Source organism: Squalius cephalus (assembly GCF_949319135.1).
Source record: "Squalius cephalus genome assembly, chromosome: 7".
Classification (NCBI taxonomy): domain Eukaryota; kingdom Metazoa; phylum Chordata; class Actinopteri; order Cypriniformes; family Leuciscidae; genus Squalius; species Squalius cephalus.
This window is the reverse complement of record NC_137128.1, coordinates 4,428,886-4,444,874: the sequence shown is the minus strand read 5'-3', so window position 1 is coordinate 4,444,874 and position 15,989 is coordinate 4,428,886. Positions and strand designations below refer to the sequence as shown.

The window sequence follows — 15,989 nt, the reverse complement described above, 5'->3', positions numbered from 1 at the left end:
TACCTCTTACACTTCCTCCTACAATGACGCAAAAATCGTCATTTTGCGTCATTGTAGGAGGAAGTGTAAGAGGGGGGGATTTCTGTTGAGACTACAAGCACTAGTTCCTCATCTTTCCCAGGGGGCGGGACCCGCTCACGCTACAGACCTATTACAGATCAGTGGGTGGGACTTTACTCTCTGAAACTGAAAGCAATATCCTCCATCTTGTTTGAAGCTAAGCTAACAGGCGCTGTGGAGACAGATGTAAAGTTATGACAATAGCGGAGGAGAGTGCTCAATATGATATAGAAGAAGAGGATTTCGGAAGTCTGATGCTTGAATCAGGTGTTTGTGGCTACCTTTACAAGCCGCATTATAGCGAAGAGCAGCCGAGGCAGAAGACCTGCCTGCCGCGGACGAGGAGCCCGGACTGGCTCGAGTTAGGGCGGACTGGTGGCGCCGGTGATCTCACTATGCAACTCATAGACTGTAAGATGCAACTACGAACACAGAGATAGAGTCCGTCTGCGGCAAAGAATTTCAACGATGACAATTTCTCCTGGACGAAATCTCTGAATCAGACGAGGACACGTACGTTTGTGTTGTGAACTATCCTAGTTTCGCACCGCATATGTTCTGACTGAACATCCAGGTACCATGCAATAATTCACCTTTTCGAAAGAAATGCAAACGAGGAGTAATGCTCTAATGAGTTCGCTAACTAACTAGACATTTTGTGTGAAATGAATTTCAAGCTCTGGTGGTAGCTAGCCTTGTAGACGGAAGAGTGATTCTCTTATAGGCAGATATGCGCTTTCTGGATTAGTGGGAGTGGCTTGCGGAGCTGTGCAATGTGGTGCATTGTGGGAGTTGTTGTCTTTCATACAAATGCGTCCTGAAGTTATTTTTTGTCTTTCCTCGGTCACGAAGGCACCAAATTCAGAATTTATTTTACATTTCGACTACATATATGACCCACTTTAAATAAAAAACAATGTTCAAATGGGTGGAATGCCCCTTTAATGGGTGGGTTAAATTTGAACAGGGGTTTTCTTATACTGTAATAAGCCCTACATGCTTTATCAGTCCGATCTTTCATTGCAGTGTCAAACTTTCCAGAAGCTGAGATTGTCAGACCCAAATAATTATAACAGGTGACATGATTAAGAATGGTTCCCCCAAGTGTAAATGTGTATTTGTTGTCAGTAAGGCGAGGTTTTTTCTGGAAGATCATGATTTTGGACTTCTCCATGTTTGTGGGTAAGGCCCAGTCGCTGCTGTACTCTATGAGAATCTCTCTCTCTCTCTCTCTCTCTCTCTCTCTCTCTGCTTGTTTTTATGCGCCCTGTCCACTGATCAAAATAATTCGTTGTTACGACGACTTATTTGTTCCCTCGTTTTAATAAATCGTGGAAACGTTGAACTAATTCCCTCCCTCATTTTGATTTAACGAATTACAACGTGGCCACAAGATAACGTGCTGAGGTATTATTAATTCGTGGCCACGAAACAATATTCACCTGAATATTCACCAATTCACAAAAATATTTAGCATTCACTATTTAATTAATATTATCTAACTGTTTTTCTTAGCTGTGAAGATAGCTCTTCAGTGAAGGCCGACTAGTGTTCTCGTACAGCTTTTTATTCCTTTTGCAAAGAAATTGCCGTTTTTTAATAAGCAGGAAAAATTTCCCGACTTTAAACAAATACCCATTTAGGATGCTTAGGATGTTTGCGTTGTGAGAATATACAGGGAGACTTTAGATTTAAAAACTGTGTCTCGTTAGGCAATGTTTTCTCAGTCAAATCATAAAATTTCCTATTGATTCAATAGAACGCGTGAACTCACTAGGGAATACCAATATGGCGGCGCGGTGGCTTCACTGTTTATGACGTCATGAGCTATCCAGTCATTCTATACAGATCAGGGGTCGTAACCAGAGAATGTCTAATATGGTGAGAAGTTTCACTCTCAGTACACTTCCGGCTTCTGAACTGGTTGCGGTTCCTCTCTGGCTCCACATGAGGGCGCTCACAGGACGAGTGCAGAATGAATGGAGGTCTATGGCGCTATACCAATAAAAATTCACTTTTCTCAGGATATAATTTTTTGTCTAGTAATTTGAATGTTGTATTCGAAAGGAGATGCAAATAAATTACACATTGCTGGGTGTTAGATTTTTTAGAGTCACTTATTTGCTTTAAAAAGTATTTTAAAGTGTCAATGACATCATACACATCGTACGACCAGAGATACTGCTTTACGGCAAACCTTCAGTCACTTTGGTGCGTTCGCGCTCTGCACTTTCTTTTCTCTCGAGGCATCGACAACACAGCTGACACAGGCAAACACAGCTGACACAGGTAAATACAGCTGACACAGGTAAATACACATGCTAGAAGAGTTTTTGTTTTGTTTGTTTCTGGTCCCGCTTAGGATGACACGATGCCATCAAGCGGGATCTCTGGTCGTAATCAGTCCTTCACTGACCAATCAGCGTTCATTAGCAGAATGCTAGCGTGTTATGGACAACAACAACTCAACCTGTAAGAAATTAAAAGGACATAAGTACTCGTTCATTCAACTTTCAACCTATAACCCATGTTGAACTTGCAAAATCTACAATTAGATCTGAGATTTCTCAATGGCAATTGGGTGAAAGAGACACATTTAGCCGTCTAGCCCCATTGACTCCCATTCATTCTGCACTCATGGCGATCGCCCCCAGTGGAGCTCTGGTGGTACTACAACCACAATTCGGTACAACAGGGCTTAATAGGGAGTGGGCAGGCTCTCCGTAGACGGGCTCTGTCGTAACTCTGTTTTTCGAATTTACTTCCTGTTTTCGGTCGAAGTCTATAGTAGTCGATTGTCGAGTTCACGCGCGTGATCATAGGTAACTAAACCTATGCGCGTGAACTCGACAATCGATTACTTTGGACTTCGACCGAAAACAGGAAGTAAATACAGGTATGTGCACTGGCTGAATTAACATCACTTTTATTCATATCTTTCACATCTACTGCAGTTAGATTCACACGTGTTCACTCTGAAGGAATCACTCACATGGCTGGGCACTTGTAATGACACATCAAGGATGTTAAGAGGCTAAAAGCAGGTTTAAAACTTGCCCCATTGAAGTCAACAGGGTGCAAATTTTAAAAAGAGGATAACACGGTGTAGGCAACACCGATTTTTGTCGTTGTTCTCTGTATTGACAGCACTCCAAATTTACAAAAAAATGAGCTCAATGTTAAAATTGACCGGAGTTCTCCTTTAATAAAGATTGGGTAAATCTGATTGTAAAATGATATTAAACTGCAATACAGAATATAACAAATCAGGTTCAATTTTCCCACTCAAGTTTTTAAACACAATTGCTGTTCCCCAATGAATTCATATTTAGAGTCAGTTAAACTCATTAAACAATCAGAAATGATTAAGACCATTCGGTTATTTTACATGGCAATATATTTGTCTGTAACTCACTTTATTTTATAGATTGTTTTTGCTGTTGCTGTTGTTGATGATAACTCAGCAATCTTCATTATTGTCTTAAATTAGATGTTCTTCATCTGTGTAAAATGGTGTCATTTCCAGGTGATGCTGAAGGATTGAGTGTTTTCAGAAAGCAGTGCTGATCAGTTTTCAGTGTCAGTTTAGCTGCAGTATGTCAGAGGAAAGAGGAAAGGACTCTCTCTCTCAGATGAGTCTCTCAGAGAAACACAGGTAAGACTCCGTCTGTTTTCATCAGTTTAAACTCTACTGGACTTTGTGTTTCCCTCAATAACACAACTTTAAGCATTGTTTTATATTTGCACAACTTCAGTTTTTAACTTCTTAAATTAACTCTGACATTGTCTATAAAGCCCTGTTTGCTCAATAGAAAATATCACAGTTAACAATTTGTTAATAACCTTCTAGATGCTGAATTAATCCAAATAGATTACTTTAGTTTTTAGATCATAACATTTTTTGATAGACATTAGGAAACAACTACACTTACTAATTTTAAAGTATGATAATAAAACTGTGTCACACAGACATTTCTGCTCTCTATTTCTGTCAATAAACAAAAACTTGACATGTTCTCATAAATTAGAGTCAAGTATTTTTTTACATATTTAATCTCTCTCATGTACAGGTGCTGGTCATAAAATTAGAATATCATCAAAAAGTTGATTTATTTCAGTAATTCCGTTAAAAAAGTGAAACTTGTATATTATATAGACTCATTACATGCAAAGTGAGATATCTCAAGCCTTTATTTGTTATAATTTTGATGATTATGGCTTACAGTTTATGAAAACCACAAAATCAAAATCTCAGAAAATTAGAATATTACATGAAATCACACAGTAATTACACAGTGATACCATGGTCATTGAACCAGGTTTTGGTTCTTTTGGCAGTGTGGGCAGGTGCAAATCCTGCTGGAAAATGAAGGAAGCATGAAGTGCTCTAAAAATGTCCTGGTCGACGCCTGCGTTGACTCTGGATTTAATAAAGCACAGTGGACCAAAGTCCTCTTTTCTGATGAGAGCAAATTTTGCATCTCATTTGGAAACCAAGGTCCCAGAGTCTGGAGGAAGAATGGAGAGACACACAATCCAAGATGCTTGAAGTCCAGTGTGACGTTTCCACAGTCTGTGTTGGTTTGGGGAGCCATGTCATCGGCTGGTGTTGGTCCACTGTGCTGTCCACTCAACGCAGCCGTCTACCAGGACATTTCCAGAGCACTTCATGCTTCCTTCAGCAGACAAGCTTTATGGAGATGCTGACTTCATTTTCCAGCAGGATTTGCACCGGCCCACACTGGCAAAATAACCAAAACCTGGTTCAATGACCATGGTATCACTGTGTAATTACTGTGTGATTTCATGTAATATTCTAATTTTCTGAGATTTTGATTTTGTGGTTTTCACAAGCTGTAAGCCATAATCATCAAAATTATAACAAATAAAGGCTTGAGATATCTCACTTTGCATGTAATGAGTCTATATAATATACAAGTTTCACTTTTTTAACGGAATTACTAAAATAAATAAACTTTTTGATGATATTCTAATTTTATGACCAGCACCTGTATATTAAAGAAATCGTTAAACTAATGTGAGCCAGTAAATAAAATAGTAGTTAACTATAAAACTGTAAATTGTGTGAGTGTATTTCTGTGGAGGATTAGATAAAGACAACGATGTGTTTCACACACAGTTGATCCTCCTTTACTAAAGTGTTTTCTCTCTGTTCTTTGTGTCATCAGTGTAAGATCAGGCTCACATGTGTCCAGCTCTGTGTCTCTGAAGAGTGATTCGGTCTAACGAAGGAAGAGGACCAAACTTCAGTGAGAAAACACCATCATAAAAGGTCACTAATCACTAATAAAAGGTATTTCATGAGTTTCTAATTGTTTGTCACACATTGACTTTGTTTAAAAGTTGTATCAGAGAATATCAATCATGAAACATTTTTAGATCAAATATTTATCATTATTTAATATTGAATCATTTATCATGATATTTATAATTGAATACTCTAATAAATATTTGATCTGATAAATATTTATCAGAGTATTCACAGCTAATGCTTTTTCTCTTTCTGTGAATTTTTACCTGGAAAATCAGTTTCCCTTTGGCCTCCCCCGAGGAGGCGTCGGAGTTCCCCTGACGAATTGGGATCACGCTAGGGAGACCAACTGCCTTCGAGTGAATTAAAACGAGCCAATGAACATTGGCATGCAACATTTGCATTCCGCAGCCCGCCTACGAGTGCGGGTATAAAGGCGGAAGCAAGCGCATACACAAATGCTTTTTGCTTCGGAGCCGACCGGTTGTGTCCTCTCTGAGTGAATGAGCTTAAGATTGTATCTTTCTTACGCTCTACGAGTCTGCTGTTTCGGGAGGGGATCTCTCTGTGTTGGTGAGACGGCGTTTCAGCGACCACGCGATTCCTGTCTGCCGGCTGCGTCTACACGCTGTTAATTCAAAAGCTGTTTTCACAGCTGGTAAACGGTTGAGTGCGCACAGCGGGCTTGCAGTTTCCCCGCTGTGTTGCCGCGTTGGATCCCTGTGTGCTTCAGCACAATAAAGAGAGTACTTTCTTCCTGAAAGAGCAACACGAGTGAAGATCGCGTCCTTTTCAGGATGACGTTTCACTCGTGTGTTTCTGGATGCGATCGTTTCCTGTCTTCATTGACGGCCGCGATCGCTATTTCACATGCCTAATCAGTGTGTTGAAGCTGCGTTCGTGGGTGGTTCATGTTCTCTCATGAGTGCATGACCACGTCGGCACGTTGTTCGTCTCTCCCTTTTCGTAAGGGCTTGAGCCGTTCAGCGTGCCGTGTGCCGTTGAGCTGCCGATTGACAGCGCGGGTTGTCACGGCAACCCAGCGCGCGTCATTCGGCGCTCAAGATGCGCGGTCATGATCAAGACTCGCGTGCCTCTATGAGGTGAGTCCCTTTGTTTATTTCCCGATCTAGTTTCTCTTCTGGTGCACCAGAGGAGGGCTACTTTGGCAAATAACATTGGTGATCTGAGGGTTACAGTGAGCACGAACCACTCACTCCTCTAGCGCATCGCAAACATGCTGAGACTGTGTTCGTGGGTGGTTTATGCTTTCTTATGAGAGCATGACCACGTCGGCACGTTGTTCGCCTTGCCTGCAAGCTTGAGCGCCCAGCGTGCCGTGTGTCATCGAGGCGATGGCCACGTTCACTGTCTTGCATGCCTGGTTGACGGCCACGATCACTGTTTCACATGCCTAATCAGTGTGTTGAGACTGTGTTCGTGGGTGGTTCATGTTCTCTCATGAGTGCATGTCTACGTCGGCACGTTGTTCGTCTCCTCTTTCTCGTAAAGACTTGAGCCGCTCAGCGTGCCGTGTGCCGTCGAGGCTTTCGGATGGGGTTCTGGTCCTTCTCATGAGGGACCGAGCATTTCATTCGGGGCTCCAGGGGAGGACAGATGTCGATTGCTACATCGGAGAGAGGGCTGTTATACTCTGAAAATTTATGCTGAGTTCCTACTATAATGGTGTGTTCTCATGCTGAAGATTCAGACTTGACAGCCACACTTTCCTGGGCTATTCTAAAGTGCCTGGATGTGTGTGAAATTTTTTTTGGCCGTATGGAAGCTTTTTGGTGCCAATATGGCAAGCCAAACATGCCTAAATCTTAAAAGTTTTTCCTCTCTCACTACCCCAGCACATTCAGTGCACGTGGGTAGTTCTGACTCGGGGTGGAGCTGCGTTTAGTGACTGACCGTGATTAGTCACAACGCTGGCCCTCGGTCAGACTATGTCCACACTGGTGGTCCAGAAGCGCCTCAAAACCAGCCCGCTCAGAGTCCGTTTCCCCCCAGCAAAAGGAAGGGAAATGACCCTGAGAGAAGCGACCCAGAGTATGTGACCTTCTGCTCTTCGGGAGTGCGTGTCATCACCACTCCTTCCCCCGGGGGAGGGCCGGGTAGAGAATTTTGTTTCTGTTCCGCCGCTGGTCATCCAGTCAGCAGTACCCAAAGTTTGAGCAGTCCACTTCCTCTAAGTCGCTCACGGGCCCCAGCGCTCAGGTGGCAGTGAGGGCTTCGGCCTCGTCACTCTCGTCTCTCGCTGGGTGAGGCGGAAACCAGGACTCGATGCCCCCGGGCCTCGCTCCTCGTTTCCCCTCACGGTCGAGACTGGCAGTAAAATAAGACCAGTCTCCTCCGTCCGAGAGGGTCAGAATGGCAGTGCGCGCCGCCCCCGAGCTGCGCCGCTCTCGTTCCCCTTTCCCCAGCTCTCAGATAGCAGTGGCGCCACCCCGGTCACGTCACTCCTGTCTGCCGCTGGGCGGGAAGGTACGGAGACCAGCAGCCGCCCTTGGGCCTCGCTCCTCGTCTCCTCCCCTTCTCTCGCCAGGCGAAAGCCCGCAGCAGAACACTCTAGGGTCTTCTCTGCTGTCTGTCCCCCGGTGGAAGCAGGTAGGTGTTGTCCAAGCACACACCCAGGCCCCGCTCTCGGCCGCTACAAAGCCACCGGGGCCGTGTCCCTGCCTTCCGCCTCGCTGCCCCTCCGCGGGTACGCCGGCGGTGCGGGTGGGCTCGTTGCGGCAGTTTCTCGGAGCCTGGCTAGCGCTCCCGAGGCAGTCGCACTGGCTCATCCACACCATCCGGCTCGGCTATGCAATTCAGTTTGCACGCCGGCCTTCCAAGTTCAAGGGCACCCACTTCACCCGTGTGCGTCCAGTGGATGCTCCTATCTTGCGGAAAGAGATCGACGCCCTGCTGGCGAAGGACGCGATCAAGCCGGTCCCTCCAGCCGATATGAGGTCAGGGTTTTACAGCCCTTACTTCAATGTACCCAAGAAAAGCGGTGGGTTATGGCCAATCCTGGACCTGCGAGTGTTGAATCAGAATGAGTGTTGCTCACGCAGAAACGCATTTTCGAATGCATTCGTCCCCGGGATTGGTTTGCAGCGATCGACCTGAAGGAAGCGTACTTTCATGTCTCGATTCTTCCCCGTCACAGACCATTTCTTCGGTTTGCTTTCGAGGGTCGAGCATATCAGTACAAGGTCCTACCCTTCGGGCTGGCCCTGTCGCCCCGTGTCTTCACGAAAGTCGCGGAGGCGGCCATTGTTCCCATGAGAGAACAAGGCGTTCGCATTCTCAACTATCTCGATGACTGGCTCATTCTGGCGCACTCGCGAGATGTGTTGTGCGATCACAGGGACATGGTGCTCCGGCACCTCAGTCAGTTGGGGCTTCAGGTCAACTGGGAGAAGAGCAAACTCTGCCCCATGCAGAGGATCTCTTATCTCGGTATGGAACTGGACTCGGTCGCCCAGACTGCGTGCCTCACGGAGGAGCGCGTCCAGTCAGTGTTCACCTGTCTCAGGTCTTTTCGAGGCAGGACAGCGGTCCCACTGAAACAATTTCAGAGGCTCCTGGGGCATATGGCAGCCGCAGCCGCAGTAACGCCGCTCGGCCTGTTGCATATGAGACCGCTCCAGCACTGGCTTCACGATCGAGTCCCGAGGTGGGCGTGGCAGAGCGGCACATTCCGGGTCAAAGTCACCCTGCACTGTCGCCAAACCTTCACCCCTTGGTCGGATCCTGTGTTTCTACGGGCCGGAGTGCCCCTAGTCCAGGTTTCCAGGCATGCTGTGGTATTCACAGATGCTTCTGCCAAGGGCTGGGGGGCCATGTACAAAGGGCATGCAGTCTCGGGTCTGTGGACGGGCCCCAACTGCATTGGCACATCAACTGCCTAGAGTTGCAAGCAGTACGCTTAGCCTTGTGTCGCCTCAAGGGCCTTCTCAAACACAAGCACGTACTGGTCCATACGGACAGCACTGCGACCGTTGCGTACATCAACCGACAAGGTTGTCTACCAGGGGTGCAAACAGCGCGCTTTTCGGCGCCTCCCGCTTTTTTCACGTCAGTTTGGGTGACTTGTGTGAATCGTGCAGATCCGAAGAGTTTTTTTTTAAGGATGGGGGGGGGGGGGGGGTTGAGAGGGTCTGATTATAATTTAACCAACAGTAATTCTGGATTGCGTCCACCAACAAGTAAATAGGAAATAAGCAAATCAGAACACTGCGCGCCAAACCAGCAGTATGTGCGCAAGCGTGAACCACTAGTGTGTAACGCAAGGGACATGGCCAGATCACCGTCTCTCTCTCTATATGTTAAACTGAACTTTGATAATCAAACCCCCCTTTGTGGTCTGAAACCTAATCAAATCACTGGCATCGTAATCCACAAACACCTCTATTGTCTCACAAATGCCGCCACGCAGGACGTGCAGGACGTGCGAACCCAAATGGCGCCGACAATTAGAAAAACTCATCGATTTCCACCTAAACACACAGAATTCTTGTCTCGAACCAACAAGCGCCTTTTGGTTTATTGCCCTCCGGGGAGTCATGAGCAGCAGAAACGCCGTGATGTCTACAATCTTTAAAACCCCTGGAGATCGTTTGAGATACTGATTAACTGCTCAGGACAACAGAACAGTGTCCGACCGGACGCGTTGGCCGCTAATCTAATCAACCCAAGCCAGCACACACACATAAACCATCACCCCGTGGCTCCAAGAGCAAAAGTTCAGCAGCGTGGTGAACTTTCAGTGACACACACACACAGAAACACACACAGATCCTACACGTGTGACTCAAAATCATCTTGTGAAATGTTTAAAATGTATTCTCTTGATGTATGCATGATCCCTTATCCCAAATATTATGCCTATATAGTTTTATTGATTTGTAATCCATTTGATGTGACTATAATCGCGAAAAATCATGTATCCGCGGGTGACTATGTCATAAAGCTACCATTCGTGGTATCATTGTGCTCCATAAATCCCAACGGTGTGGAATCTTGAACCCAAAATATCAGAGGATGCATTCTCTTATTAATCCCAGTATTATTAATGTTAGGAACGAATTTATCTTCCAATACTTAGTTGGAAGGGGCGTATCGACCCTTGAAACGTCAGGAGGTGGACCCGACCCGCCGTTAAGGACATTGGCTCACATACGTGAGAGGGCGTGAGTTGGGCCCCTTTAAAATATCATGTTTTCCTCCTCTAAAGCGCACTTCGCCAGAGAGAGAGAAAGACGACACGCCTTCTTCCATCCTTGGAAGCCTCGTTCGCGTTTATTTTCATTTTTCTTCCAAGTTTTATTTTCTGAAAACTACTTTTACTTCAGTTGATAGTCTCCTTCAACCAACCAACGAAATCAACTTAAAGCTAAAATCATCTTGCTAAGTTTTCGCTCGTTTCCAGTCGCCATAGCAACTAGACGCTGTGACCTCTGTTTCGGTGACCACGTGACCAAGACGCTTTGTCTACTCCGACTCGACGCACGGACACACAAAGGCCGAGCTTCATCCAGAGTAACGTAGACTTTAAATTTACAATCTGAAGTGCTGTTTAAAGTGTCTAACATTACTGTGTCTATTGGGGTTTCGTTGTGAATGACTGAACTGTTCTACCTATCTCTAAATTCTCCCACTCACACTGACACACTCCTTTTTAGCACACACACATCTGCACGTACACATCCACGCTCACATATCCACGTGTTCCTAGACAGAAACACACGACCACGTGCTGCTAAAGGCGTGTTCCTACACACACACACACACCTCTTCTTACTACGCTGTCCTTGGACCCACACACAAAGCCATCCTTAAAATCCCCTCTTATTCTTTCTTTCTCATCTCTCTCTCTTTTCCTTCTCTTTTACGTTTCTTTTTGCTATATTCCTCATTGCGATCGTATATTGTTTTTGTTTATGCATATTTACTCCTGTGTGATTTAAACTAGTATATGTAACCAGTAGTTCGTTTGAATAAACTTTGTTAAATCATTTGAATTGAGATTGCCTGTTTGTTTCAATACTGAGTCCCTGAGTAGTGCAGATTTTTACCTCTTAACGCTCTACGATAAATTTTACTATTGAAAGAAATCTCAAATGGTCTAAAACACCAAGATAATTATTTTCTTGTGGCCACAGAAAAGGAATTGTCTATCAGTGTTAAAGACGTGAGATTTCCGTTCAGATATTGTACATTTTGTGTGCTGGACGTACAGTTCGTACAATAAATGAACATTCTTCAACTTATACCTAAAATTTCCCCAAATTGAACATATTCTACCCGTCTATATCAGTGAGTACTACAAGTAATTGTGTAACCTCTGATATAAGCCGAGGTTTTGACCAATTCCCTATTTGGGAATTCTTTAATTCATGTAAGCAACATATGCATATTCACATTAATGCTAATTTGAGCTAATTAATTCCCTAACATAAGTCATTGTTGTTACAAGTGTTTCTGTCTCACTCTGGATCTGCCACTGGCTGCATCACATTTCTCTCTGCGTGGCGTGGAGTGTCCGTTTTTATGTCGGCTCTCATGTTAACTGGTTAGAGCTTATGTTAGAGCCATAGACTGTAAAAAAATAGGTTAGAGCACAATGCCTGCGTGACACACACACTTCTCGAGCCGCGCCGAAACAGAAATAGAAATAGAACCGCAACCGACGCCTATTTTTCACGCGACACGCAAGAGTGTTGGAAGTTTTCAGACAAAATAGAAGGCGCAAATACATATTAATAAATTACATTTTGATGCTTGAAAGTCTCTCGGTTTTGACAAATGCATATATAATTGTAATTTAAAAAATAGGCCTAATTATCGATTTTCAAATATTGCCCCTGTCAATAGGCCTACAGAACGAAATATTCTGTAGCCTATTTTGCCGTCAATACTGCCGACGTTGTCTTTGCTGTATCAGGCTATATATATTATGTTTAACATCCAAATGTAGATGGTCTGTCGGCGCACAGAGCCACGCAGTCGCAGACAGCACGTGAAGTTCGTAAACACCGAATTCCCTTTTCTTTCTTATCTATTTGTGTTTGAACAGACATGAGCACGAAAAAATAAGCCAGTGTCCGTCTCAACGAGTTTCCCCGTAAACGCAGTCAAAATAAAACGGATGCGTGTCATTACCGGTATTAGATACGAGCATTCGTCTTAAAGGGGCAGCACCCAATATACCTGCAGCTGTTTGTGTCACCAAAGTTAATCAAACAACAAAAGAGAAAGAGAAAAATCACGTTTTGTCAAAAGATAAACTGTATTAATACTTAATACAGTTAATTTACCTGAAAAACATAAAGCACTGCTTTATTTCTCGTGTATTTGTGTTTTATTGTATTTAGATTTGTATTTTGTTTATTAGTTTCTATGCAGATGCACTAGGCCTACCCTACACAATTACCCCAATCATCCTAGAATTATTAATTCTTTACATAAAGAGCTATTCAAATCATCAGGTGAAATTGTTTTCAGGAAGTAGCAGTAAAGCAAGAAGAAGAAGTGCAAGATAGTTTTTCTAAATTTCATTTGACTCTATGTGCCTATAGGGGTGGGTTGGGGATGGTGGCAATGTAGTATCTGGATATTTGCCGCGGGCGAGGGCTTCGATTACCTCTCTCTTTTTTGACCATACATGTGTTTGCACCCCTGTCTACGCTCCCGTCGTATGTCGCGACTCGCCTCCCACCTCCTCTAATGGAGTCAGAAGCATCTGAGGTCGCTTCGTGCCGTTCATGTCCCCGGGGAGCTCAATCATGTGGCCGACGAGCTTTCACGTCAGCCTCCCCTTCCGGGAGAATGGCGACTCCATCCCCAGGTGGTCCAGCTGATTTGGCGAATCTTCGGAGCCGCACAGGTAGACCTGTTTGCCTCTCTGGACACGACCCATTGCCAGTGGTATTACTCCCTGACCAAAGGAACTCGCACGGATGCCCTGGCACACAGCTGGCCCCGGGACCTACGCAAATATGCGTTTCCCCCGGTGAGCCTTCTTGCACAGAACCTGTGCAAGGTCAGGGAGGACGAGGAGCAGGTCCTTTTGGTGGCCCCGTATTGGCCAACCCGGACTTGGTTCCCAGAACTCATGCTCCTCGCGACAGTCCCTCCTTGGCAGATTCCTCTGAGGAGGGACCTACTTTCTCAGAGAAGGGGCACCCTAGTGCACCCGCGTCCAGAACTTTGGAAACTCCATGTCTGGTCCCTGGACGGGACGCGGAGGTTCTAGATGGCCTGCGACAGGCAGTGGTAGATACCATCTCTTCAGCTAGAGCCCCCTCTACGAGGCGCCTCTACGCTCTGAAGTGGAACCTGTTCGTCGGCTGGTGTTCTTCCCATGGGGAGAACCCACGAACTTGCCCGGTCAGAGTCGTGCTCTCCTTCCTACAAGAGGGGTTGGAGCGAAGGCTGTCTCCCTCCACTCTCAAAGTGTATGTTGCCGCAATAGCCGCACATCACGATGTAGTTGACGGTAAGTCCGTGGGGAAGCACGACCTGGTCATCAGATTCCTCAAGGGTGCTAGGAGGCTAAATCCACCTCGCGATTTGCACCCTGTACCCTCTTGGGACTTAACTTTAGTGCTTAGAGCGCTCCAAAGTCCTCCTTTTGAGCCTTTGATGACAGTTGAGCTTAATATCCTGTCCATTAAGACAGCGCTCCTGTTAGCATTGGCTTCCTTCAAGAGGATAGGGGATCTGCAGGCTTTTTCGGTCGACGAATCGTGCCTAGAGTTCGGGCCTGGCCTTTCTCATGTTATATTGAGACCCCGGCTCGGATATGTGCCCAAGGTTCCTACCACTCCCTTCGCGGACCAGGTTGTGAACCTGCAAGCGCTGCCCCAGGAGGAGGCAGACCCAGCCCTAGCTTTTCTCTGTCCCGTCCGGGCCCTCCAGGTTTATATAGACAGAACACAAAGCTTCAGGACCTCAGATCAGCTCTTTGTTTGTTATGGAGGCCAGCAGAAGGGGAAGGCTGTCTCCAAGCAGAGGTTAGCCCACTGGCTAGTGGATGCTATCACCAGTGCTTATGAGTCCCAGGGTGAGCCCTGCCCACCCAGGTTGCGGGCTCATTCCACTAGGAGTGTTGCCGCTTCTTGGGCACTGGCACAAGGCGCCTCGCTAACAGACATTTGTAGAGCCGCGGGCTGGGCGACACCGAACACGTTCGCTAGATTTTATAGCCTACGTGTGGAACCTGTTTCCTCCCGACTACTCGCTACGGCCAGTTATTAGAGGGAATAGGTGTGTCGGCTTGCGACGCCATTCCGTGAGCGGATACGTGCGTCTTTTTGCTCCGTTGGTTACCCAGCAAACGGCTAACCTCGTGAGTTCCTTCATCACCCCCTCCGGTGCCAGGTGTTGCGGACCGCCCGGCACCAGGTCTGCTACCTTCAGTAAGGAGTTGCTAGTAGACTGGGTGCCTTTTCCATTGGTCCCTGCGGCGACCCATGATTGCCACGTGCAGTTCAACCGTGTCTTCCCCTTGACAGACTCATTCTGTCATCCCTGTTGAGTACGCTCCTCACTCCTCCGGACTGGGACTACCTTCAAGGACTGCCATATGTTTCACTACCCTACGTGGTTAGTACATGTGTGTATTTGAGGGCCTTCCTCTAGGTTGCCTCAGCTTCCGCAGCCGACGAGGCGTCGGAGTTCCCTGATGACAAAAGGGAACGTCTCGGTTACGTATGGTAACCCTCGTTCCCTGAGTCCAGGGAACGGAGACGCCTCGTCCCGTCGCCATGCTGCTGTACCTTCGCGGAGGACTGGACACCGCCCGGCTACTCAGCGAAAAGCATTTGTGTATGCGCTTGCTTCCGCCTTTATACCCGCACTCGTAGGCGGGCTGCGGAATGCAAATGTTGCATGCCAATGTTCATTGGCTCGTTTTAATTCACTCGAAGGCAGTTGGTCTCCCTAGCATGATCCCAATTCGTCAGGGGAACTCCCCCGACGAGGCGTCTCCGTTCCCTGGACTCAGGGAACGAGGGTTACCATACATAACCGAGACGATTTCTTTGATTTGATTACAGGCTTCAGTATGACACATTAGACTCAGACGTTCAGACTCACAGGAACCACGAGAATTTCAAAGACAATCTTCTAGGAATCTTCCAGGTAGGAAAACACATTTTTATAAATGTTTAATATTTACAACAACAAATATGTTATTGAACAAAGACATTTTATTTAATTCCTCCAGATCACTATTTTTCCCTTGAAGCACTTATATATTTTTTATTTTGTAAAAAATAACAGCTGGTTAAAAATTTTAGTCTTTTAACTGGGTTTATATATATATATATATATATATATATGTGTGTGTGTGTGTGTGTGTGTGTATTATAGTTGTATATAGATTTTATACCAAATGTTGATGTACAATTTGGTTTTAATTGTGTCATTCTGTCTTTTTTCTTACTTTTGTTTGTAGGATCTTGAGAGCAAAATAATCAAATTTCTGAAGAATGAACTGAAGAAGTTTAAGAAAATATTACAAAAAGAGAACACACAACACTTTGTGAAGGACTTTATTGAAAACAGATCCAGTATCAAAGAATCAGCTCTTGATCTCACACTACATTACCTGAGAGAGATGAAGCAAGATGAAGCTGCTGATGCTCTAGAAGGTTAGAGA

General features: G+C 45.6%; 2 protein-coding genes across 2 annotated transcripts in view; both read left to right on the top strand.

Moving 5' to 3' along the window:
- The window catches only part of LOC307161627 (NACHT, LRR and PYD domains-containing protein 3-like), a 177,691-nt gene that overhangs the window by 112,830 nt on the left and 48,872 nt on the right, over window positions 1–15,989 (top strand). The window lies entirely within an intron of this gene.
- LOC307161253 (NLR family CARD domain-containing protein 3-like) overlaps window positions 5,354–15,989 on the top strand; it is a gene marked incomplete at its 3' end in the record, with an annotated part of 52,667 nt that continues 42,031 nt past the window's right edge. The window contains exons 1-3 of the mRNA XM_079875877.1: window positions 5,354–5,374; window positions 15,385–15,469; window positions 15,786–15,981. Coding sequence (XP_079732003.1) covers window positions 15,948–15,981 — 34 coding nt within the window. The 5' untranslated portion in view covers window positions 5,354–5,374; window positions 15,385–15,469; window positions 15,786–15,947. The remainder of the gene's footprint in view (window positions 5,375–15,384; window positions 15,470–15,785; window positions 15,982–15,989) is intronic.